A 26,254-nucleotide genomic window follows, 5' to 3' on the forward strand; every position below is an offset into this window, starting at 1 on the left:
TTTTCATATTTGTTTTTACAATCTATTTGATTGTGAATAACAGTCTTGGAACTGTCACTCCCTTGAGGCCTGGCTTGAAGCTGATTTCCTCTACAGAGGATCCAAGTCTTCCTATTTCAGCTGAGGGAGATTTCTAAGTAGGAGTGCCAATTTGAGAGCCAAACCTGTATAAAGGAGCTTCTGATAAATTCCCAGGGAAGATGTTTCCCACTGATATGGGCAGATATGTCTACTTATTTTTTCCAGGAAATTTATGTTTTACAGGTTTTGGCTTGAAGAGGGGGCTGGCATTAGGCAGGGATCTTTGACCTCCTACCTGAGCACATAGGAAAAAACCCAGGCTCTAGGCCTTGTCTCTACTACTTGATTTCAACTTTATTCCTTTTATTTAGTATAACGATAGCTGTCTAAGAGAATCAGGGAGATACAGAAAGGTGGCTTCTTGATGAATTTCTTCCATCAGAAAGGACTATTTTAGATACTACTATTCTAAAACTTCTAGTAATTTCCTTTTCCTTTGTAAACTTACTTTATGAAAGGCCAGAAAACAATGTGTTTTGATCGCTCTGAAATACCTTTTTAGAAGAACCATTTAACCAGTCACTATTTGTTTTTTGTTGTTGTTGTTGTTAACTTCCACTCTGAATTTAGCTAATTGGTGATGTTTCTTTGTAGAGGTGTGACAAGGTTTCCACTTGGCTGGGAAGAAACTTATTTCCATGTTAGCATTATAATAACCACAAATCACTACAGCATCTAATTTCTTTGCTTTTAAGATGAGCTCCTGCAGCAACCTCTTACACTTGTAACATTTGAGAAAAGTCTGTTGAACCTACAACCGGAGGATAACAATGCCAATAAGTGGAGTCAAAATATTATATGAATACTTTAATGCAAAATGCTTAACACTTAAAATTAGCAAAGCTTCATTTAAATTAAAACTCCATTGAACTAAATAAAGATGGTTAAACCCAAGAATTGTACAGTAGTTGATTTCTGCTATATAATGCCAGTCCTAATGCAACACAGCAGGAACTGCATCATTAGCTGTCACTTCCTCCGTCGCTCACCTGAGCCCTACAGGCTGAGGGAGAGGGTACGCCGACACACACAAAACAAAATACAACCAAATAAACTGCGCAGTGATTCCTAATAGTTATAAACCCATTCTGACTAAGCTGTCCAACCCCACAGCTGGGGAGTAACTGCAGGTATTGTTCCAGAGCAGATAAGAGGTTTTGTTTTTACAGAGTATGGTAGAAGTTCTGCACTAGGTGAAAAGTCACAGTTTAAGGATGCATGTTCTGTAAATAGTTCCTACATATACACATTTAGTGTGTGTAAACACTAGAAATATACATTAGACAGAGTACCCTTACCAGTTGGGTACAGTTTAAAAAAGAAGCTGAGGTAACATGAATCTCAAAGTCCACAGGAATCCTGCCTGAAGAGTTTGATCAGCTGCCAGGAATTCACTTCCAATGTACAGGGGTTAAGGAGTCTCTGGGACCCCTAGGGTTTGCCAAAACTGGATTCACTGGCTTTCAGCATAGCAACTGCATCTTTCACTGCATGGTAGATAACATTCTTCACCTAAAAGAACGGGAGAAATTATGGTCAGTTTACCACTATATCTAAAATCTGTCACTAAGACCAAACATTTCCCCTGCCAGTTTTACTACCATTCTCTCAGTTAAAACTTGGTATTCAAAATGTCGGTACTTAAAAGGCACCTAGACTCCTTTAGGCTAGTATGTCATACACACTTTAAACCCATGCCTCCTTTTCCCCCTTCCACAGGTTTTGATGTCCCATAAACCTGAGCCTGGTGAGTACAGGGAGAGGCAAGCCCCAAGGTACAATTTTTCAAAACTTTTATGTTCCCCTAGTTTTCCAAACATGAAACTGTTACATAATTCACTACTGAAAGCATCTTTAAACCCACTCGCCGAGATCTTCTTTGGATCCCAGAGATTCTGTGCTGCTCTACTCAAGGATGAGAACACAGCACTAAAAGTCTTTGTTCAAGACCAATGTCTGGCAGTTGAGCCAGGATCAGAAGTCAGATCTATTTATTCTCTTTCTTTCTTTCTTTTTTAAAGATTTGAGAGAGACCATGTGCACTCAAGCATAAGCGGGATAGGTAGAGGGAGAGGGAGAGAGGGATTCCCAGGCCAATTCTGCACTCAGTGTAGATCGGGCTCAATCTCATGACCCTGAGATCATGACCTGAACTGAAACCAAGAGTCGGACACTCGACCGACTGCACCACCCAGGCCCCTCAAAGATCTATTCATTTTCAGTACTAAAGTCTTTCTCTTGGGGCATAGTCCTTTAGAGTATAAACAATAACAAACCAAAGTGAGACTTCCTCTATGTTCATTCCTCCTTGGCCTAAGTAGACAGTGAAACTACACATGAAGCCCGTTTATCAACTCACTGTACCAACTGTGACATGGCCAAGTTCACTGACTCTCTTTAGGTCAGTAATGGGCCATGAAGCCAGAGAGAGAGAATGCCAAGAATCAGTGCTATTTTTACCTGTAATTTATCTTCATGATTGGTATGAGTCTGTGACAGATAACGGAATTCCTGAGTAAGCCAGAAACAGTGTTTAACATGCTCTGGAGAAACAAAATCTTCAGCCACTTTAATACAGCTATATAAGTTATGAACCTAGAAAACACAAGTTATATCAGTAACACATATGCAAAAGTTCTCAGTGTAAAGAGAATAAAGAATAAAATAATGTTTCTTGCCTGATGTGGAGCTCCTGCTGGAATAAATACCACATCCCCAAGAAACTGTACAATAGCCCAGCCTTGAACTCCATACTCTTGATGAAGACGCTTTCTTAGTGATCGGTCTAAATACCAGCTCTGATCATGAATGGGATCATGGTCTGCTGGGTTTTCTTGACCTTGCTCTTCTGATACCTAGAACACATTTGAAATATTATGAAACTGAGCAACACATTGAGGCACAATGAGGGCATTCCCCAACCCCACCCCCAGGCCCCCGAATAGTGTGGACAGTCAGTAGATGTCAGGCCTTCCTTAACAGGTACCCCCCTGGCAGAAAGAGACAGGTGATACTCAAAGACATTAACTGAAAGAACCAAGAGAAAACTGAAAGAAAATGTGGTTTTCCTTCTGTCATTTCCAATAATCTCTGACTGGCAGTCTGCATATTTTTCTAGATATACTATGTTTGGACAATATTTTGGTCTAGACTTTTGAATGTAAGTAGGCTCGAGTTCCTTAGAAACAGACTGTTGTACTGCCGTTATTAAAAATCTATATTCATTTAACAACCCGAGTTACAGAGCAGTCCCAAAGACAGCTATAAATTAAATCGGTTTATTCTAGACACAGTATTTGGCAGCAGTATGGAGACCAGCAGGTTTTGGAAGAGTCAAATGATCCTAAGTCAGAAACAGCTTGATTCAAACCAATGCTGTTTAAGGACCTACTTGGCACCAGGAAACAGGCTAGGGGTGTTCACATCTAATCCTTATGAACTGAAGAGTATCAGCCACAGATACTGGATGCACCCATCTTTCCAGCTGCCTAGAACTTCCACACAAAGCCCTTGCTGAACAACCTGACAACCACTGGAAACTTGGAATCGTAAAAGCCCCTGTATCCTGGGGCGCCTGGGTGGCTCAGTCGTTCAGTGTCTGCCTCCGGCTCAGGTCATGATCCCAGGGTCCTGGGATCGACCCCGCGTCAGGCTCCCTGCTCAGCAGGAAGCCTGCTTCTCCCTCTCCCACTCCCCCTGCCTGTGTTCCCTCTCTCGCTGTGTCTCTCTCTGTCAAATAAATAAATAAAATCTTCAAAAAAAAAAAAAAGCCCCTGTATCCCTTTCCAATGGCCCTTTGCAAGCTAAGGGCCACAAGTAATGCCTGAGGCTTTCCTGACCTACTACTAAATGAGGGTGGACAAAACCCACAGGGACCTAAGTAACTCACTCAGAACACAGGTATCAAGGGCCAAGGAATTACACATGAACTTCTGAGGTACTTAGATTTTTAAGGCAATAAAAACAAATAGATGCTAAACAATCAGAGGAATGGTTCGAACCTGAAGGGAGAGCACAAAAATCTCCAAATGCACTATATTGTAAAACACAGTCATAACACAAGGCCTCCTCTTTTCAGAGGTGTGAGCCTGATCATTTGAAATCTTTGTTCCTCAGCGAACAGCTTCAGCCTAGTCAATCTGATATGCAAAGATTAAACTTCTGAGGTTATGATTATTGCCCAGTAGCCAGTCAGTTCTCAACATGGAGTAATTTCTAACAGTGCTATTCTCCACGCCTCTCTTCACAAGCCATAGGATAGAAAGCACACCTTTTTAAGGAATTCTCGTATTTTCTCTGTGTCCTTTGCAGCATATATGTGCCAGAGGGCTCCTGGCTTCTCTTTTCCTTCAATAAATCGCTTTATTGTGAGTTCATCAGAATCTCCATCTTGGATGGTTTTAAGGACTTCTAGAGCAAGAGAAAGCAAATATCAGACCCCAGTCTCCAACTCAGAGAGTAAGCCTCACTTCTACACTTAGCACCCTACCTTCTTCTTGGTCACACTGTCCTTTGGGAATTCCCACATATACCATGACATTAGCTGCATCAGATACGTCTAAGTGAAGATTTGTGGTTCCGTATTTCCTGTCTTCTGGAGTAATTAATCCTGTCAACAGAAAACACCTTAAATTTACGGAGATGACGAAGGCTGCCACTGTCTCTCCCACTCCCTGTGAGATACCTGGTCACAAGATTTAAAAGCTGCCTCTTATATAATCATGTAAAAGTAAGAGAACAATATTTAATATTAAGTTATGTTAACCTTTCAACTTTGATAGAAAATAATCTCATCAAATATTTAATTATAAAAATAAAAAACCAAGTCCTACCACTAGGACTTATTTATGATGATAGGCAAAGTAGGTCCCTGAAAGACCCTCCTGTGAAGAGCAACTAAAAGTCCAGGATGAAATTATTGAAAAAAATTTTTTTAATGAAACAATGTGCTGGCGAGAGAAGAAGAAATACTCCTAAGCCAAAAAACAAGAAAGCAGGACTCGGGAATGGTAAAGTGGCTCCTAGAGCTGGAATTTGCCAAAAGGACATGTGCTCGACCAGTTCTCAAGCTTTGGTTGTCACAGCCTAGAGTACTCTGGGGCAAAACAAAAGGCCCAGGACCCACTCAAGATGGGGAGTCTAACAGAAAGCCCCCTCACATACACATAAAGCTGGGACCTCAAATGGCTATACACTTAGAACAAGACAGAACACTGCCCAACGCATTCCTTGGTTCCTTCAACTGTAAAAAAAAAAAAAAAAAAGAAAGAAAGAAAGAAAAGTGGGGAGTGGGGGTAGTGAGCCACAGCATGAAGTCCTGGTTGGTGCTCATAGTCTGAAACTTTCATCTCTTACCCCCAGAAAAAGACTCGCCTTCTCGGCAGTCACGCTGAGGCTCACCGAGCCCTGTGTTCACTGTGGACGGCCCGCCCTGATGTGAAGACCCTTGAATGGGCGAGAAGCATGGCTCATAGGGGGCAGGCAGAGGCTGTCTGCTAACCCACCAGCCCCTGAAACAGCTCTGTTTTGTTTGGAGGAGGCCAAGGGACTTCCCTCCGGCTTGCCAGAGCCTTGCAGTCTGAGGAGCAGCTTGACACAGGACAGGACACCCCGTAACTTCACCCTGGGACAGTGGCCCTAAGAGCCCTGTACTGTAGCGATTTCCTTTCTTTCCATTTAGCTGAACTATCAGCCCTAGGAGAGGGCTGAACATTTAAATATTTAGGCAAAATCAAAGGATAGGCTTTAAAGGATTATCAAAGGAGATTTGCTTTATTTATTTATTTATTTATTTATTTATTTATTAAGATTTTATTTATTTGAGACAGAGAGAATGAGAGAGACAGAGAGCACATGAGAGGGGGGAGGGTCAGAGGGAGAAGCAGGCTCCCTGCCGAGCAGGGAGCCCGATGCGGGACTCGATCCAGGGACTCCAGGATCATGACCTGAGCCGAAGGCAGCCGCTTAACCAACTGAGCCACCCAGGCGCCCTTGTTGTTGTTGTTTTTATTTTACTTATTTACTTGACACAGAGAGAGAAAGAGACAGCAAGCACAAGCAGGGGGAACGGCAGGCAGGGGAGAAGCAGGCTCCCCGCTGAGCAAGGAGCCTGATGCGGGACTCGATCCCAGAACCCCGGGATCATGACTTGAGCCGAAGACAGCCGCTTAACCAACTGAGCCACCCAGGCGCCCCAAGATTTGCTTTAAAATGGTAAAGGAAAAACAGAACGGGAGGGAATAATGAAATCATGGCAAAAAATTGATAGCTGCTATAACTGGGGGGTAAGTACATGGGGAGTCACTGTATTAGACTTCCAAGTTCTGAGTGCATTTGGAAACTCTTTCTGTAATAAAAAATAAAAAAATTAAAATGTAAGAAGAAAAAGCAATTAATAAAATAGAAAGAAAATGAATGAAATGGACAGTTATAAATGATAGCATGGATGATCATCCAAAAGTCTGATTCTATTTATGTAAAGCTCAAACATAGGTTAAAACTGAAAGAATATTCTGTGGGAATACAAATACATACAGCGGCGTTACAAACGTACAAACTGCAGGACAGCAGGCAACCCTGCGGGAGGAAGGAAGACATGTGATGGGAGAAGAGGGGGGAAGGACGAACAGGTCTCAGAGCTCTGTCAGGCTGCCTGCTCCTTGGCCAGTGCCAAACGGAGGAAAAGAGTTGTGCCAAACAAGGAAGGAAGCGACACCTCCCCAGCTATCAGCCCCACACTCATCCACAGGCAGCTACGGGCCACTGCAAGCTGATAAAACGGTCTCTGAATGAAGAGAGCCTGAGCCTAAACGGAAGCAAGATTATAAAAACATAAAGCTCCCAGGGAAAGGATTCCCAGAATATAGAAATTCCTGGAACATAACACCATGGACAGTTATGAAGAGTACACGAGCTGACACAACAGGGACTGCTGGGTGACAGCACTGGGGTTGCAGGGAGAGCAGTAGAACCAGCCTGGAAATCAGGAGACCCAACGTCCTAGTCCCAGACCTGCTACTGACTGCCCCTCATACATCCTGAGCAGGTCACTGTCCCTGCCACTGTCCTGAAGTCCTGGCCCCCATGGGGAAAACTGGTGGTGGTACGGGGGATGGAGAGATGCGGACTCTCTCTCTAAAGAGCCTTTTCACGCTACTCTGCCTGAGGAGTCCCAGCTCAATCAATCATCCAACCTTTCAAAATGATTGCTCTTTACTGTTTATGATAAGGTGTAAGATGTTTGAAAATGAACACATTTTCATCATTTTCAATCCCTAACTGCTGACTCCGGATGGGAACAATTCTGTCAGAGGTAAAGCTTGTACAGAGTAACACTGCCATCTATCTGTTGGTGTCTATGCTACCAAGCGATTTAAACCAAGCAATTTATTCTGAAACTTCTCAGGTAACCACTTCTCCCCCATAGAGCTTCATGAGGCCTACAAGGCATGGATAAGCACTATGCAACACTACACCATTTACTTTAGTGGAAACATAACTTTCATTCACATAGGTTCATCGCAAATCTCCGCTGGGAGCAGCGTACATCCCGAGACCCCAACCAACTAGCTGCTCTGAAGGGCTTGAGGGAAGGAAACTCAGCAGCCCCACAGCGTGTGCAGGGCTCTCTAAACTGAGACCTGAAAAGTAAAGGGAATAGGCTGGGGGACTTCGCCTGCTGTGTCCTCTCTCTCACAGACCATTTCTCACCCTACCCTGGCAGAATGCTCTCAGGCATCTAGGCTGTGGGAGCTTCCCAATATAAACTCCCTTCTCGAAATGTTCCCTGACCCCATTCCAGGTGGATACCCGGACTGACACCATAACAGAAAAACTGTGGGGCTGAGATGCAAGCCCTTGCTTCTCTCATCCCCCAACAGTCTCTGGAGAACACAGCAAAGATACCAAAGGGTTCTGTCCTTTCTTCAGGAGGGCTGCCACCCTCAGGTCTGAGAGACTGGGCGTCAGAGTAATTATGGGAGACAGAATAAAATCAAAGAAGTAATTCTAGAGGACTGGAAAAATGGGGCCCAAATAGTATAAAAGACTAAAACAGTCAGTAAATGATCCAAACAACTGAAACTTCATTCAACAATCAATCAGTAAACAATTCCTTCAAAATGGCCAACTATAATCAAGATCTAAATAAAGACCCAACAGAAAATTGGTCAAGGTCACAGCAATAATGATAAAAGACAACTCTGGAAATCATTCCGAGGAAATCATTCTCTATCCTGTGCAATCCTCCGTGTTGGATAGTTTACTGAGTCATGTCTAAACAATGAAAATCCAATTCAGAGAGTGCTTCTGATACTAACTTAAGTAACAAACTACTACCCCCAACATGGGGGTATTTAAGTGTGGCAGATGTTAAAACCAGCAGACTGACTTTAAAATGAGTAACAACAAATCAAAACCATGATGAGATACGATCTCACACTTGTCAGAATCACTAAGGTTGGCAACAGAGGAAACAACAGGTGTTGGCGAGGATGCGGAGAAAGGGGAACCCTCTTGCACTGTTAGTGGGAATGCAGGCTGGTGCAGCCACTCTGGAACACAGTATGGAGGTATCTCAAAAAGTGAAAAACAGAGTTGCCTTGTGACCCATCAATTGCACTACTGGGTATGTATCCAAAGGATACAAACATAGTGATGTTTGTATGGGCACATACACCCCAATTTTATAGCAGCAATGTCCACAATAGCCAAACTATGGAAAGAGCCCAGATGTCCATCAACAGATGAATGGATAAAGAAGATGTGGTGGGGCGCCTGGATGGCTCAGTCGTTAAGCGTCTGCCTTTGGCTCAGGTCATGATCCCAGGGTCCTGGGATCGAGCCCCACATCGGGCTCCCTGCTCCGTGAAGGGCCTGCTTCTCCCTCCCACACTCCCCCTGCTTGTGTTCCCTCTCTCGCTATGTCTCTCTCTGTCGAATAAATAAATAAAATCTTTAAAAAAAAAAAAAAGAAGATGTGGTATATATATACAATGGAATATTATTCAGCCATCAAAAAAATGAAATCCTGCCATTTGCAATGACATGGATGGAGCTAGAGGGTGTTTTGCTAGGTGAAACAAAGTCAGACAAAGACAAATACCACATGATCTCATATGTGGAATTTAAGAAACAAATGCTTGAACATATGGCAGGGGAAGAAAAAGAGAGGGAAACAAATCATGAGACTTTTAACTACAGAGGAAAAAACAAACGGTGTTGGAGAGAGGTGGGTGGCGGATGGGATAGATGGGTTGTAGGTATTAAGGAGGGCACTTGTTATGATGAGTGCCGGGTGTTATATGTAAGTGACGAATCACTGGATTCTATTCCCGAAACACATAGCACTCACTATACGTTAACTACCTGAAATTTCAACAATAAAAAAATAATAAAAAATTTTAAAAATAATGAGTAACAAAATTAGATTAATTTAATGATACAACCACTAAAAAATTATCACACTAAAAACTATTAAACAACACAAAGATTTTATGATAGAACATAAGATGTAGAAGAGAGAAAAATAAAAAATCACACACGCCCTATAACTGCAACTATGAAAAGGAAATACACCTACACATGAAAAGGAATGAAAGGAAATATGCGAAACTGAAGCCCACTGCTGTGTGAAGTGTTAGGACTATAGAGGTCTTCCATCTCCAACTCCCTCAAAAGCAATTTTCCAAACATTCTGACATGCTCTATTCCCATTAAAATTTTTTCAAGTTAGCCATTTCTTCCTCACCGTAAGCATTATACATCTTGGGACCAAGATCTGGCCTCACAAAGTAGTTTGGCAGCCTGGAGGCCAAATTTAGTTTGCCATCTCTCCGTGTGTACTCAGGCAGTGGAATATTGGCCATCAGATCATCAAACCTAGGACAAAAGAACCAACCATCATTGTGTGATCTGTTTTGTTCCTTCTTACCAAAAGGAACAAATAAAAATATCTGTGCTTGTAAAAATGGAGAAAGCTTTCCTTGAACAATATTTAAGAGTAGAATTATAGTAGTTATGAACAAAGATATCTTCTTTCTCTCCCACAGCATGCATCTTTATCAAAATGATCTGAAATACGTCAGTAACTTCCTGATAAGAAGTGACACTCAGGAATGTACTACTATTCATTAGTTCTAAGGATCCTTTCCAAGGTTCAAGCTCAAATTAGGAAAATGGATCTACCAATTCAGCTGTCTTGCTATCTAATGCAATATCGTTACACTGAACCCTGAGAGGTCCAATCCCAATACTGCCTCCAAGTCAGAGGCCGCACAGCTCATGTGGCCTCTCTCTGGCCACGTACTACAGTGGAAATGTGTGAAGATTCCATCAGTCAGCCAAATCTCAAAGTCAGTAACCTCTTTATCTCATTTAAAACACACATATCCAAAGACTGTAGTCTAAAAATAAAATATCAGCACCAGTAAAACTATTCCATATTTCATCTTTCCCTTTTGAAAACTTTTCTCACCACCTCAAGAAGAATTTATCCTACCAAGTCAAGGACAGAATCATCCCTCCCCCCTGCCAATAATCATACCTAGAAGGCATCATATCTCTAAAATCCTCTCCTGGTGGCCAGTCCTTAAGTTTCAACACCATTGGTTCTTTTTCATTTTTCAAGCGGTCTGAAAGGTAACCAGAATTACTGAATTTTACTATTCATAACTCAGAAACAGACCACCTAGTACACAAATATTATTTTCTTTAATATTCCCCTCCTGCCAACTGTTTTATTTTTACATTGCCAAGAAATCCATTCGTACCCAGGAGGCAGCGGGGGTAGCAAAATAAAAATTACCAACTAATCTTTTCTAGATGCTTCTTAAAATTGCAGTTCATTCTTTGAGATTTCAGCCACCCCCTTTGCCCATTATACATAGTTGTGGTGTTTTGACAGTTGTCTGTCTCAGATCCAGTATCTTCCTTCTATACAGTGTTCTGGAAGAAGTGAGCAGCTCCTTAACTAATAAACAGCAATGAACTTTAACAGTAAGAGGTCACAGATGTTTAGTAGCCCAGGTTTTCTAAGGCTACCATGAAATAAAAATGACTTGTTTTGTTCAAAGAGACTGAAACCACCTGACGTTCTGTCCAGGGACAAGTAGGGCCAATAGCACCATGTAGTTCAGTCAGAACTGTTACCCGTTGCAGGTAATGGCAAGGAATCAAGAACCAAGGAACTCTAATCGAAAAAGATGTTGGTAATTATGATCAACAGCAATGACAACTATTATTTCATTTCTTGCTGTGCTCCAGTCTCTGCCAAGTGCCTTAACCATTTAATCCTTACAACTAAACCCAGTATCTCAATGAGATTAGACACCATTTAATATTCCCATTTGGGGACGAGGAAACTGACAGACACACCCAAGGTCATCCAGCTACTAAGTGGCAGAATTGGGACTGGAACCCAGGTTTGACTTCAGACCCGGTACTCTTGAGGACTAACATCTGTATAATGTTTTGTAGTCAACCAAGTACTGTCCCATAACCTAGTTTAAATAAGTGCACACTCCAGGAGGAAACAGAAAAATACAGGGTAACAGGGTATGTTCAGAATACCAGCAGTATGTTAGTGTGGGTGGTGTGTTGGGGGTGTGTGCAACAGAATCATCAGTATAGAACGGGCAAGCTATAGTTGACTTGGAGCTGTTTTCACCATCTGCCAGCATGAGGAAGTTTGAGTCCCAGGAAAATTAAGTTACCAAGCTCCTATACACAACAAGGACATATCAAGAGACAGGATTTGAACTCAGGCCTCACTGGAAAGCTTCAAAAGACTTATTGCCCAGACACAGAGTTTAGGGTCAGCTGCACAGCACTGCCTTGCCAGGTCAGGTCCCTTCCCGGGGCACCAGTATCTAGGGACTGAGGGAGGCAGGGGGACAAAGGCCCTGACATTTCTAACTTTAGCCCAACCTGAGACAACAAAGGGCAGTATGTGTTTCAGAACTCCCTGCAAGACTGGCCGAGGCTTTGTTGAGTCTGCACTGTGGCTGACTCCTTTTCCTGCTCTCTCCTCTGTTTCACAGATGCTGATCCCTAAGTAACCATCTTCTGTCTGAAACTCCATTCTTAGCATCTACTTGTGGAAAACCCCATCATGCCTTGTATTAAAAAGTTAGCTACGGGGCGCCTGGGTGGCTCAGTCGTTAGGCACCTGCCTTCGGCTCGGGTCATGATTCCAGGGTCCTGGGATCAAGCCCTGCATCGGGCTCCCTGCTCGGCGGGAAGCCTGCTTCTCCCTCTCCCACTCCCCCTGCTTGTGTTCCCTCTCTAGCTGTCTCTCTCTCTGTCAAAAAAAAAAAAAAAAAGTCAGCTACAACTTTGTTATAAAGTTTGTTGAAAGTATGAGCTATAATCTATAAATGTGGGTAAAATGGAATAAGAAAGCAATAGATTAAAAGGTGTGTGTCTAAAAAAATGAGAGTGATGAATGAGTGAATCTGAATTACGGAAAGTCTGATGAATGAACTGGCCAAACCCTCCAGTGGGGATGGGGGCCTGTGCTGATGTGAATCCCTAGGGCCTATCATGAACTCGATGTTCCTGGAAACAATTTATTGACTGGCCAATACACAGAAAGGGCCAAGCCTCAGCACTAGACACACAAACCTTACTGCCTCAACGGCCCCTAGCCCAGATGCAGTAGGCAGTGACCAGGATACCCCGTGTTAAATGCATTCACATTCCCTGGCATCTTCAGGTCTACTTATCTTGTTAAACAGTAGTTAAAATTTTTAAAAGCAAAAAGGATGTATGAGGGTGAGACACACATAAAACCACCAGCCTTGAGTCACAGGCCCCGGCTTTGTGCTCCCCTCCCCCTGGGCACAAGTGAAAGCACAGAATTTCTGTCATGGGATAGACGTGGAGCCACCTGGAGTACAGATGACCAAAACCTCACCTCTCTAAGGAACTACAAAGTGAATGTTGCCTTGGTTTGAAAGCATAACTTTTAAAAAGAAAGGGGAAGAAGAGATAAGACACGAATTTTAAACTCCAAGATCACGGACAATGCTGTTGTTGCCACTGAGGGGCTTCAGACTCCTGCTACTCCTGAGCCCTCCTTCCACATTCTAACTCCCTTAAAAGGGCTTTAATACATACTTGGAACATCTTCAAATCCATCCCAGAAGTCTCCTACTGTGGCTCCTGTGATGATTTCATTGGTCCTACAGTTAACTAGGTCGACTTCCTGATTTCCAAACTCTTTCCTGAAGGATTCAGGTTTCCAAAGGTCAGTGTTCAATTTATGATGCACTCCTGACACCATCACTGGCTAAAAGAGAATGAAGACTTTAGTTTGAACTCCTCTAGGTCTGTCCCCAAACCAGTGGCAGCCCCTTTTCAAACTGCTGCTTGTTTGTTTCTCTGTGGCTGGTCCTCAGTGGCAGATCCCGAGGTGACAGCTTAGTGCTCTGAGCTGCCATACCACTTCTTGTTTTCATGTGCTCCTTGCTCTCAAACTACATTAGTAAGCTTCCAGAAGCAAGGATCCCATCTTATGACTCAGAGGCCATTACTCACAGAATACCAACAGCAAGTCTCAGGACCAGGCAGGGAATGTAAAGGAGAGACAAAGGTGGTAGGAGTGTCCTGTCCAAAAGGGGTGCTGCCATTGGTCTCCAGCCTGTTGCTGCCAGGCAGGAACATGGACCTGCGGTTGCCATCCCAATCTTTATGTGCAACAGCCTAACTAAAATATTGAGAAGTTCAATTTTTTTAAACATTATGGAATCCAAACAAAACTTGGCTGGTGGATAATACTCAGCCTGTCGTTGTCATCATGAGCAAATCTTATTAGTTAGTTATACAGGGCTGAAAAAAAAGGCAGGAACTTTTTTTTGGTTAAATACATACATTTCTCTATTTGGCAATTCCCCAAGTCCTGGCCTTGTCCAAGAACATAGTGTCCCTTTAGTGAGGACTCCATTTGGCTCCAAAGAGAAGCCAAAGATCCAGAATACAAAAACCAAAACAAGAAAGCAAAGGAGCAAGTCCACAAAGCCATGCATCTCCCAAACCATCAACCAAAATGTAAGCTGGAACAATGCAGGCCCCTTGGAGACCACACACCAGCTCCAAGAGGACACCACATGGCTCTGGCACACCTAAAATTGCCTTCAGCATAAGCGTTTTAATTCAGGGAAGAGGGACACGTGATTTTGATTGTATTCTGTCTAATCCCCCAAGCCCCATCAGCCTGTTAGTCTTGCTCGCACTCCTCCTGTTGAGGTTTATCACCCAAGAATCACATAGCCCAGAAAGCATTCATCAAAAACCCAAAGATGACTGGTTTAGAAGCAGTCAAAACCTCACTGGAAGAGAGCTCAGGAATGTCTGCTGTAAAAAATAACTCAGAGCTACAGTGCCTTAATTATATTCACCCTAAACAATAAAGTACAAAAAGAGCAAATAAGGTATATACCACTTACAAATGAAGGGTGGTGGGGTGGGGGGCAGGACTGTCAGAAGCCTACTAAAAGAACTGAGAAAGGGGCTCTGAACTGGGTTGGGGGAGCAGAGGCCCCTCTTACCTGCCCTTGTTTCCAGCACTCCCTAAACACATTCCAGTTGCTCTTGTTGTTGGGATCCTGGAGGCAGAGCAAGCGATTATCACACAGCCAATAGTGAGGAGTGTCAAAGCCCAGAATGCTGGGCTTAATAGTCAGTCCTTGAGGCCTCTTAGATAAATCAGAGGAAGTTTTATTTTGCACCAAAGAGGCAAAGATGTCATCAAGGATTTTTGGTGTATTCTTCAGTCCATTTTCTGTCTGAATTTGAGAAAGAACACAAGTCTTTAAATAGGTCATTGCCTACCATCAAAAAAACCCACTCCTATAATGCTAGGATAAAGATCAAATATCCAGAAGAGTCCAAGTCAGGGCCCTAAGACAAATAGGTAAATTCCCTTCCCCCACTTGACATTACAACTCATAGAAGTAGGTACAGAAAAAGTTTAATGAAAAAATGGCCCAGCTCGGTACTATAACCCTGTGAAGCCCACCTGCCAATGAAACCTTCTGCACCTAGGTGGAAAGCCTAAGATTCGTATCTTCTTTCTACTGTCTGTTTCAATTTCTCTAGTCTCTTCCTGTTCTGACTCTATTCATTTTTACAAGACGGAATACAAACAATAAGGCAAATGTATACCTTTCCTGTAGAGGAATTCAAGAGATTTCGGAGGAAACCAGAATTGTTGTTGCTTACAGGTGTTAAAATTGTGCTGTTAAAGGTGTGGAGGACTGTGCTGGATTTGCTCAAAGGGGGAAGGGGTGGAAGGCATTTGATTTCATTCTTTAGAATTGGCATCGTCGGTTGTTTTTCTAGAAACAAAACCAAAAACATCCAGATGGAAAAGCATTCTGAAAGGCAAATCCCTTACTTGTCTTCTATTAGTAGAATTACTTTGGAACTTGGTTTTCATTTACTTCAGAACCAAAAAACTTAAGAGGATAAATCCTAATGAAATCACTGATTTAGACAAGGATTTTCCACTGGTATTAAAACAGTAAGTACCCAACATTCAAGGTGATATTGGTTTTTTTGTTTTAATTTTTTTCCCCCCAGTATAGCTGACAATGTTCCTTTAGTTTCAGGTGTACAACATTGTGATTCAACTTCTCTGTTATACTGTGCTCACTCAAGTGTAGCTCCCATCTGTCACCATAGGACACTGTTACAAGACCATGGACTGTAATCCCTATTGCTGTGCCTTTTATTCCCATGTCACCTTCATTCCATAACTGGAAGCGTCTCCCACTCCCCTTCACCCACCCCTCCACCCTACACCCCCCTTTGGCAATCATAGGTCTGATTTTTTTATTCATTTGTTTTTTTAGATTCCACATGCATGAAATCATATGGTGCAAATGGTATTTTTTAAACTTCCATTTTCTTTTTCTTTTTTTTTTTTTTTAAAGATTTTATTTATTTATTTGACAGAGTGAGACACAGCGAGAGAGGGAACACAAGCAGGGGGAGTGGGAGAGGGAGAAGCAGACTCCCTGCCGAGCAGGGAGCCTGATGCGGGGCTCGATCTCAGGACCCTGGGACCATGACCTGAGCTGAAGGCAGACGCTTAACGACTGAGCCACCCAGGCGCCCCTAAACTTCCATTTTCTATTTGTTTGCTCCTGGTATATAAAATAAAATTTTTATAAATTAACATTGTAACTAGCAAACTTGATAGATCTGTGTTTATTAAATACAGATATTTTAGATTTTTCACAGGTATAATCAGATTGTCTAAAATATCAACAGCTTTATCACTTTCTTTCCAATCCTAACATCTTTTTTTGTTTGCCTTACTGCAATAGCCAGGACTTCCAGTACAATGTTTAATAAAATAGTGATGCCAGGTATCCTCTTATTGCTGAATAGAGGCACACTGTTAAAAATACTCAACCAATTAAAAAAAAAAATCATTATGATGTTTGCTGTCAGTTTTATTGTAGAAACTCATTAGACTGAGGATGTTCCCTTTTGTTCCTAATTTAAAAGTTATTTTTTTTTTTAAATCGTGAATAGGTATTGAATTTTACTACTTTCTGTGTCTTGGCACATGACTTTTCTTCTGAAGCCCTGCTTGGTCATACTGTAGAATTCCTTTATCTAGAGTACTGAAACTTTGTTTAGGATCTTTGCATGAAAGAAATTAACCTCCAATTTTTCTTTCTTATAACATAGCTAAAAAAGCAGAATCACATAAATTCTAATTTAACTACCTGACTCTAAAGCCTGTATTCTTTATACTGTCATCAGTATCCTAAGACAACAGCACAAATGAGAAAAATAAAACTGAAGCCAGAACATTCCAATTAGACAAAACAGGAACAACAGGGTAAGGACAGAAAAGTAGAAATCATTTATTAAAACAAACAAGTCTCAGCCTAGAGTCCTACTGTCAGCAGAAGTTCTCCCTTTTGGGACTGCATTTTTCTTTTCTTTTCTTTTTTTTTTTTTAACGTAGGCTCCACACTCAGTGTGGAGTCCAAGACGGGGCTTGAACTCACAACCCTGAGATCAAGAAGTGAGCTGAAGTTAAGAGTTGGATGCTTAACCAACAGAGCCACCCAAGTGCCCCTTGGGGCTGCATTTTAAAAATACTTGAATTTCGGTCAGGTCTCCCTGGTGACTACAGGCAACCACTCCTTTCCATTCCACACACTTCTAATCACACTGTCCTCACAGCAACTGAGGCCGCCAATCCCCTCCGAGAATGGACTCAAGTTCTCAGGAACCCACAGGAAAGCAGGAAACCCTCACCCTTGTTTTCCTTGTTGACATTCCCACTGGTCAGGTCCGCCAGCCAGTTTAAGGGAGAGGTGCTGGCTGGACAAGCAGGCTTCATGCTACTGGCTGGCTTGGAAGCGGCTTCCCCAGCCACAGGCACTGGCTCCAACACCAAGGGATTCTGCTGGAACACGGCACCAAGAGTAGGTTTTTCCCCAGCGAAAGAAGTCTGTGTTGAATTTAAAAAGAGAGTTTTCCACAAGCTGAAACATTACATTTCCTTTTCCTTATCTTCTCCCCTAACAGCTCACCAGTAAGAGAGAAATATCCCGAACAAAACCACCTAACAGCCCTGGACATCACAATTGCAGTAATCTTATACTAATAGAGCAAAACTATTAAAGTAGAAGAGATTTTAATTTTTTTTCAGCTTTTAAGTATTACTGGTGAAAACAAAATACAGCAAGATATCCCTCCCTAACCCTTAATCAACCATTTCCTGCTCATACATATTTCTATCACTCCACCTATCATGTTGCTTTAAAAGGACCAGTTTGTGCCTATCTCCCCTGTGAATTCACAGTATCCTGAATAAGCACTCACAACATGGTTGCTGAATGAATGAGTGAGTGAGTGAGTGAGTGAGGCAGGGTAGGAAAGGTACAGCTATGATTTCAGAAGGAAATGAGATGCAGAGAAAAACAATGTTCTTTTGTTTTAGCATAGCATAGTAGGCTTTAAAAATGAGATGAACAGCTCTTAAAAGAACTCAAACATTTAAAAAACTAGACAGGGCACCCCACTTATTTTTGTGTTACTTAACTGCCTTGACTTAGCTGATGAGTTTATACAAACATAAGAAGGAAAAACAGTCAAATTTCTGCTGTGGTCCCAGCCTTTCTTTTACGTGTGATGGATTTCTGTGATACTCAATTATCAGTATTGTTTATTATTCCTCTGTTACTTATTTTTTTTTAAAGGAGGCTCCATGCCTAGCACAGAGTCCAGTGTAGGGCTGGAACCCATGACCCTGAGATCAAGACCTGAGCTGCTGAGATCAAGAGCCGGACGCTTAACCAACTGAGCCACCCAGGTGCCCCAATTCCTCTGTTACTGATGAGGACGCAGAAGCATATGTAAATCAGCTGATGTCATGCAACTAGAAAATGGCAGAAGAATTCAAATTCAGTTCTGAATCTAAAAAGCACAGCTCTTCTACCTCTACTGCCTTTCACACCACAGCTTTATGAAAATGTGGAATTCTGCTATCAAATACAACATGGGAGAAGACAGTGGGGTGAAGGGGAAGAAGGGAGAGAGAGCAGGGCAGACGTGATGGTGGAGGTGAAGGGAAGCTACCAGGAAGAGGCACATGAGCACCATGGAAATGAACATTTTTTATGGTGAGCGAGTGGTAAAGTTCATTTCAATATTATTTCCTTTAATCCTTCAAATATAAATATATTTTTAAAGATTTTATTTATTTATTTATTTGACAGAGAGACTGAGAGAGCAGGAACACAAGCAGGGGAGTGGGAGAGGGAGAAGTGGGATTCCTGCCGAGCAGGGAGCCCGATGCGGGGCTCGATCCCAGGACCCCGGGATCATGACCTGAGCCAAAGGCAGACGCTTAATGACTGAGCCACCCAGGCGCCCCCAAATATATATCTTATATAGATAATATATACTCAATAATTTTAAAAGATTATCTTAACTCTGTAAAACATGAGAAGTTTTTTAAAAACCCACATAAAATTCAACAGCAACTCATTAAGTAAACTAAAATAGAAGACTTTTTGCTTTTTCAAGGAACAAAAATTAAAACCTACTAAAAGAGGCTACAGATGAGGTCCACAAAAATGTGAAAAGTGAGAATGGGTCCATGAAGTGTCACATAAAATGTAGAAGTTGTCTATTTCCACTGAACACTGTCCCCATGTTCCTTTCAAATATACTACAGAAATCCTTGGGTTGTTTGAAAAGACAGACAACAATCTCAAGGATGGTGAATCTAGCATAAATAGTATACCTGTTTTATGTCTTCCTTTGAGGCTGGCTTTGAAAAGAGTTTGAATTGCCTGTTTGAACAGGGACAATTTGCTTTTATTCCCCATTTTGCTCTCACAGAATGAACAATGTCTCCAACATCATAGAGGGCTAAAAAAAGGGCAGAGACAAACATCTCAACAAGGGTATTAGGTACTTTCAACCTCAACATTACAAAGCAGAAACTGGTATTTCCAACAGAATTACTTTACTTTTTTTTTTTTTTTTTTTAGGCAACATGGTGCTTAGATTCTCTCCTTTTCTTCCTAAGTATGCCTTGCCCCGCAATGCATCATTTTCCTTCCTTCTACAAAACCATTCACAAGACCTTAATCAAAAAGTTTTTGGGGCATGATTTAATATACCTTTGAACAATTTATGGTACATACTAAAATAAGTTATCAAGTAATTATACTACATAAAATAAAACCAAACGACCAGACCCTATAAGCTAACCAAAAGAAGGGGGAAAGAAAATCAATGCACCACACGAAATACCTTTCCCAGGAATGATTTGCGTAGGCATTAGGTTCTCTGGTTCATGTATCTGACTCTTCACACATCTTAGCCAAGAGAAAGTCTTGTAGGAAGCACCTGCAAATAAATGATTTATAGTAACTGCTCCTCATGGACTCTGGCCCCAAATATTTCAGAAATCCATTTACCACAAATCAATAAAAAGCTTAATTTAAGAGTGTAAGAGGGGCTTGGAGGAGAATCAAGTCATTTCTCACCTTGTTGGCAATTCTTCCTCTTCATCCGGTAGCAATCCACACACACTCCAAACCCACACCTAGGACACACCCAGTGCAGGTTGAAGATGGTGGTGTCACACACATCACACATTTCCCGAACACCTTTGACAGCTCGCTTCCAAGCAACCTGTCCTAAAAAATCAATAAATCACTTAGTCTTGGGGGAGGAGAGGGTTTTTGAAATAAAACATGAAAGGGGAGGGAAACTGATGTCATTCCTCCCTCTTCTTGGAGTTCTCATCAACTCTGTTCAGCCTTCAAAGACCATCTCAAATGCTCCCCCTTTCCAACCTTTCCACCTCCACCATGAAGCTCTCCTGGATTCCTTCAGCACTCTCATCAACTTGTATTTGTACTTCAGACTCAGGCTTCTTCACACTGTATGCAGTCAGGTGTGGTTTTACCTCTCCCTAGGAAACGAAGCTCTGTACAAGCAGAATCCCTGCTTGAAGGGCTGAGCCTAGTCCCCACCCACTCTGCACAGTGATGGTACATACTAAGTACTGCAGAATAAATCAATGAAAAAAGCAGCAGTAATTACAGAAGCTGCAGTTCAGACACAGGTATTACACAGCAGTGGTTCTTTCACCTTTCAGATCATGAGCCCTTTTCAGAATCTGAAGACAGCACGGACCATGCTTTCTCCAAAGGAAAAAAAATGACTCAGATACACAAAGCCAACATAGATTGTCAGATTATTCACACAGGCCCTGAATCCACTCACACACAGCCTATGAAGAACTCCAGGGGGTTAAGGAACCTGGAGGGAGCAGCACATTAACTTAACAATAGTACAAAGTTGGTTTCTTCATGGACCAGAGTCAGAAACTTGACTTTTTTTTAGTGTCAATAGTGATGCTGCAGGCATCCAGGACTGACTCACACTAACCAAATAACCAATAGGTTGAGGCATAATTCAAGATTCTACAAACTGGTATCTTCTGTAGCAGTGGCCAAGCCCTGATAACTAGACGGAGGGGCCTTCCAGGACTGGGTAAGACATCATACCCCTTCCCCCAGTATGGAGGAATGCCAAATCAGGTATCAGAAAGCTTCAAGGAGTATGTGCAAAGTGAAGACATTTTCCTGGGTCACAGAAAAGCCCAATGTTTGTTAACCAGAAAGCTCTTTTCCTCTCTCTCGAACAAGACTGGATCAATACTGTCACATTCTTGTTTTATGGAAAATACCTTTTTCCTAATCCAATTTGTGGTTTATTCATTCCTTCTTCCAACTGATCAAAACAGAAATGATCAACTTCAGTTTTTACCAAATTAATCCAACTGCTAAATGAACTTCTGCCATTTCATTATAATGTAATAGCTCAGCGTACAATACACAGAGCTTTAGGCATTTTATAAATGAGGTTTTATGAACTTTTCCTTGGTCACCTGGATTAGACTATTTTATTAGAGAGTATTTAGATCTCTTAGCCACCCATTTAATGATTATTTGTCATTGAAAAGACAGGACAAATGTATAAAGGTTGACACCTGCTTCCTAATATTAGGATCAGAGGGTAAGCCCTCTAGGAACATCTTATGGTGCATTTGTCAATACCATTCACAGTGAGTTCCTCTCTTCAACTGACCAGCTTGTCACAGAGGAAAGAGAGGAACAGGATAATCAAAAAGGCAAGGAGGAAAAGTTAATCCTATTTAAACCCTCAAGGACAGAGTTTCTTAATTATACTCTTAAATGACAGCTATCTGTACCTTTTTCTTTTTTTTTTTTAATTAATTAATTTATTTATTTGAGAGAGAGAGAATGAGAGAGAGCAAGCACATGAGAGGGGGGAGGATCAGAGGGAGAAGCAGACTCCCTGCCGAGCAGGGAGCCCAATGCGGGACTTGATCCAGGGACTCCAGGATCATGACCTGAGCCGAAGGCAGTCGCTTAACCAACTGAGCCACCCAGGCGCCCCATCTGTACCTTTTTCTGTACCATTATTCAGATGACTTCTCTTGAGCAAAGAAAAAAACATCAGTTGCTTTTAACAAGTCCTGCTAATTCAGGAGTGAAGTTACTAATATATTTCAAAGAAGTGTTTCTACATTCCAGTCATTTATATACCTACCTAAATAACCTCTAGATCAGTTACTTAAGAATTTTTCTTTAACCTCACTACTTTTACTTAAATGTATGTAATTAGGAAACTCTTTATCTCTACTAAAATTAGAAACCAGTGCCACTCATCCTAAATAGAAAATTACAGAAAAACAACTTCAATAAGATTCTTGATTTTTAAGAGTCTCTACTACTCCAACAGAATGGAGTGATTCTACAGTGATTTACTTTGGCCGAGTACTCTGGCTCATGACTTTGGCTGCACCCCAGAGCTCACGATCCCATTCTCTTTCTAGCTCTGAATTCCTGCTCCTCCGAATGCCTCAGTTCCCATTCCATGGACTTGGAAATTTAACAATATCCGTACTTATCCAATAAATTATTTTTGCGAAGCTAGCTTCAATTAGTTTCTGGTACCTACAACCAAATTTCTCAAGACTGGTATGTGCGGATGCTTGTATCGAAACATATTTGGTTATGCAAAGTCTGAAAAGATATATACAAGAAATGAAAAGGCTTCACTTTTAAGTTTCAATCATTTGGGAAAGATAAAATGATGGAAGGAAGCATGAGACTTTAAAAACAGCTGCTCCTGGGTGCTTCTGGCTGGATACCTCACTTTTAGAGGCATAAAAAACAGAGGTGTGCTGTTCTCCCAGGTTATCATACGGTTCTCATGTGTCACTCACAGTGATCCCTGTGGATCACTGTTAGAGTGCTCTTAAAGAGGAGAAGACATCGGCATTCACCCAGCTGGAACCTCCAAGTATCCTGTTAAAACCTTGACTCTAACAGAATCCTTTTCACCTGAGCTTATGCCCATTCTCATGCCTGGGACCCAGCCCCCCAGATTCTGATTTAGTAGGTACAGAACAGAGCCTGTCCGTTCTTATTTTCTTTGAAATGCATTCCTGATTATGAACCTTTGTCTTAAAAATAACCCAACCTGAGGCCTCATCCCCTTTTGATGAGCCCACATTGCTGATAAAGGCTGTGCAAATTCTACCATTACCTCACCTTCACCTTTCTTTAAAAAAAGGAGTTTCACTCCTTTGATACCTGCCCCAAAATAAACCCCAGAGATAGGTGACTGACTCTGATGAAACCAACAGGCAGTTATAAAAGGGAAAATACAACTTCATTATACCAAAGTCATCCAAACTTCTGGGTGAAAATGAAACTCATACAATTAGAACTTAGGTGTCATTTAGGAACAAAATCAAGTTGGACTCAAAAATCCTACCCCCTAAGAGATGCTCTTACTGTGTGGCTCAATAGTTGACATAGCTTCCTTTTCAGAAATCACCATTTGACAGAAGTGGTCTCCAATGTTGGCCAGGATATACTTCGCAGTGTCCAAATCAGTCCCCACAACGTTTTTGGTTAAAGGCAACCATAAGCCAATTGCTTCACTGTCGTACTTGTTTGGTGTTAAGAAGCCTTCTACCCGCAATACACCATGTTTGTTGAACTGTAACCTAGAGGAAGTGGAGGAAAAAAAGTGTGTTACACACACACACGAAATTGGATTTACATCTTGTAGTTACTATTTAAGATCAACGAATTCCTTCCCAGTTTTCTGTAATCTCAATGGCTAATTATAGCCAATTGTTACTTGGCAATGTCAGGGGAAAGATTTAAAAGATTTAAAAATTTCCAAGTTTTCCCTCGGAGGACATGGGGAGGGAGGCAGGGGAGAGGTGTTTTGCACTTCAACCAAGATCTAATCATACTGCCTCCAGAGGCAGCTGTTGAACCTTCCAGACTTGGGACTTAACAGCAAGGACAATCACAAGTCACCACAGAAGAAAACGGAAAACAGAAGGTGATAGATAATCTGATCAGATTTGAATACAACCACTCCTTCAAGAATAATGCTCAGCAAAGGAAGGCTAACCCTAAGCAGTCACTGAAGCCATGACCACGCAGATCCATGAGGAAGTCAGCACCCATATGAATCCTAGCTGCAAATTATTGTGTAAGCTTCTGGAATGAGAGGCAGTGTTAAGACGGACCTAAGTACCTGAAGTGGAGCAAAAAGGCAGAATACTTTCTCAAGATTCTCTTTCAATATCTTTGACACCTGTTTTTCCTAAGCTACATATTAGTTTTGAATTTTTTCAAAATTCATTCGAAATGACATATGTCAATCTAGTTGGAGACACAGAAGTAGACATAAAATACACAGTGAAATAGGTAGGATATCGTAACAATCATTAAATCTTATAGGAGCCCGAGGAGGAAGTACTGACTATGAGTTTTGTAGGACTAATATTAAGACTTCATAGTAGAAATAGTGATTAAGATTGGCCTTACCAGAAAAGGTAGACATTAGCTAAGAGAAGCATGTCAAGGAAACAGTATTTCATTCAAAAGAAAGAAAAATGCAGGGATCTTGATTTCTCCATTGGTCACTGGCCAGCTACCAAGTCTTCGAGCCCATGAGATACACCTAAAGTTGTATTTTATTTTATTATTTTTTAAAAGATTTTATTTATTTATTTGAGACAGAGAGAATGAGAGAGAGAGAGGGCGCCTGGGTGGCTCAGATGGTTAAGCGTCTGCCTTCAGCTCAGGTCATGATCCCAGGGTCCTGGGATCGAGTCCCGCATCGGGCTCTCTGCTCCTTGGGAGCCTGCTTCTCCCTCTGCCTCTCTCTCTCTCTGTCTCTCATGAATAAATAAATAAAATCTTAAAAAAAAAAAACAGAATGAGAGAGAGAGAGAGCACATGAGAGGGGGGAGGGTCAGAGGGAGAAGCAGGCTCCCTGCTGAGCAGGGAGCCCGATGTGGGACTAAAGTTGTATTTTAGAAAAACCATTTGTCCAGAAGAGTGTAGAATGAACTGGAAGGACACTGGGAGTTGCTTAACAGATGAGAATTAATTTCAAGCGGTCCAAAGGAGAGATGCAAATTTTTAATCGACAGCCCAAATTAAGAGACAGTTTCAATACTAAAAAACGAATTCGAAAGCTATTTCAAAGGGGGAGATGGCAAATAGGCTTTGGCAATTGGGCTTTAGGACTGAGACCCTAACCCTCCTATTTTATCTGCAGGGAGTGTAATTAAGAAACAAACTTGGGGAGGAGGCTAATAATGACAGCCTTAATCTTCTCTTTAAACATCAGGGGGGGGAAAAAAGGCTCTATTCTTTAAATTATTACATTCTTTTTTTTTTTTTAAAGATCTTATTTATTTATTTGATAGAGAGAGACACAGCGAGAGAGGGAACACAAGCAGGAGGAGTAGGAGAGGTAGAAGCAGGCTTCCCGCAGAGCAGGGAGCCTGATGCGGGGATCAATCCCAGGACCCTGGGATCATGACCTGAGCCGAAGGCAGACGCTAAACGACTGAGCCACCCAGGCGCCCCTAAATTATGACATTCTTTTTACCCAAGAAATGAATTTGTTCTAATTTCCACTAGACTGGCTTCTACTACGCAACATTAAGCAAAGGCACTTTCCTCTTCAAAGAAGTCAAAAATGGGAAAACAGCTAAGTCATAAAATCAGTGATTTCTAGATGGTTACAAAATACTGGTTTAAAAAAAAGCTCTAGTAATATTCAAAAGAAAAAACTAATTGTCTCCTCCTCAAAAGGCCTCTGCCACTTAAAACCAAAATCAAACAATCTCTCCCCTCCAGTCCACTTACACCTTTCAGAGCAAAGGAACCATAATGAGGCTAAGTGTGTAACAGGAATACATAGATCTGTACAAAGCATAACATTTTGTGCTCTCTTCAAAACATATGTCAGAACCCATGGCATATGCATCTTAACACATCTACCTGTGTAAAAAATTCTCCGGAGAGGAAGTGGAACTAACCTTTATTAAGAACTTATTCTGGGCCACGTGTTATTCAAGCTATGTTAACATAAGGCTACGCTAACATGCTACCAATTATTACAGTTCTAAATACTAGACACATACTTCATCATGGTACATTTGCAATTTACTCAGGAACGAATGGGGCAAGCTACCGTCTAAAAGACTCTATAGAGTTCATTAAAATAAGCCCAAATCTAAAAGTTACCAGAAGTGATATAATCAATGACCTAAAAT

At 41.6% G+C, this 26,254-nt stretch overlaps 1 protein-coding gene across 1 annotated transcript in view; it reads right to left on the reverse strand.

The window, feature by feature from the left end:
- Nucleotides 1-873: 873 nt before the first annotated feature.
- The window catches only part of KDM3A (lysine demethylase 3A), a 54,689-nt gene continuing 29,308 nt past the window's right edge, over nucleotides 874-26,254 (reverse strand). The window contains exons 12-26 of the mRNA XM_035001116.1: nucleotides 23,457-23,671; nucleotides 20,106-20,258; nucleotides 19,870-19,965; nucleotides 19,355-19,482; nucleotides 17,359-17,554; nucleotides 15,244-15,416; nucleotides 14,628-14,864; nucleotides 13,198-13,369; nucleotides 10,625-10,712; nucleotides 9,830-9,960; nucleotides 4,571-4,690; nucleotides 4,352-4,491; nucleotides 2,760-2,936; nucleotides 2,542-2,676; nucleotides 874-1,593 (exon numbers count right to left, since the gene is read on the reverse strand). Coding sequence (XP_034857007.1) covers nucleotides 1,513-1,593; nucleotides 2,542-2,676; nucleotides 2,760-2,936; nucleotides 4,352-4,491; nucleotides 4,571-4,690; nucleotides 9,830-9,960; nucleotides 10,625-10,712; nucleotides 13,198-13,369; nucleotides 14,628-14,864; nucleotides 15,244-15,416; nucleotides 17,359-17,554; nucleotides 19,355-19,482; nucleotides 19,870-19,965; nucleotides 20,106-20,258; nucleotides 23,457-23,671 — 2,242 coding nt within the window. The 3' untranslated portion in view covers nucleotides 874-1,512. The remainder of the gene's footprint in view (nucleotides 1,594-2,541; nucleotides 2,677-2,759; nucleotides 2,937-4,351; nucleotides 4,492-4,570; nucleotides 4,691-9,829; nucleotides 9,961-10,624; nucleotides 10,713-13,197; nucleotides 13,370-14,627; nucleotides 14,865-15,243; nucleotides 15,417-17,358; nucleotides 17,555-19,354; nucleotides 19,483-19,869; nucleotides 19,966-20,105; nucleotides 20,259-23,456; nucleotides 23,672-26,254) is intronic.

This window comes from Mirounga leonina, unplaced genomic scaffold (assembly GCF_011800145.1).
Source record: "Mirounga leonina isolate KUSES-001 unplaced genomic scaffold, KU_Mleo_1.0 Mir_125, whole genome shotgun sequence".
In the NCBI taxonomy this organism is placed as follows: Eukaryota; Metazoa; Chordata; class Mammalia; order Carnivora; family Phocidae; genus Mirounga; species Mirounga leonina.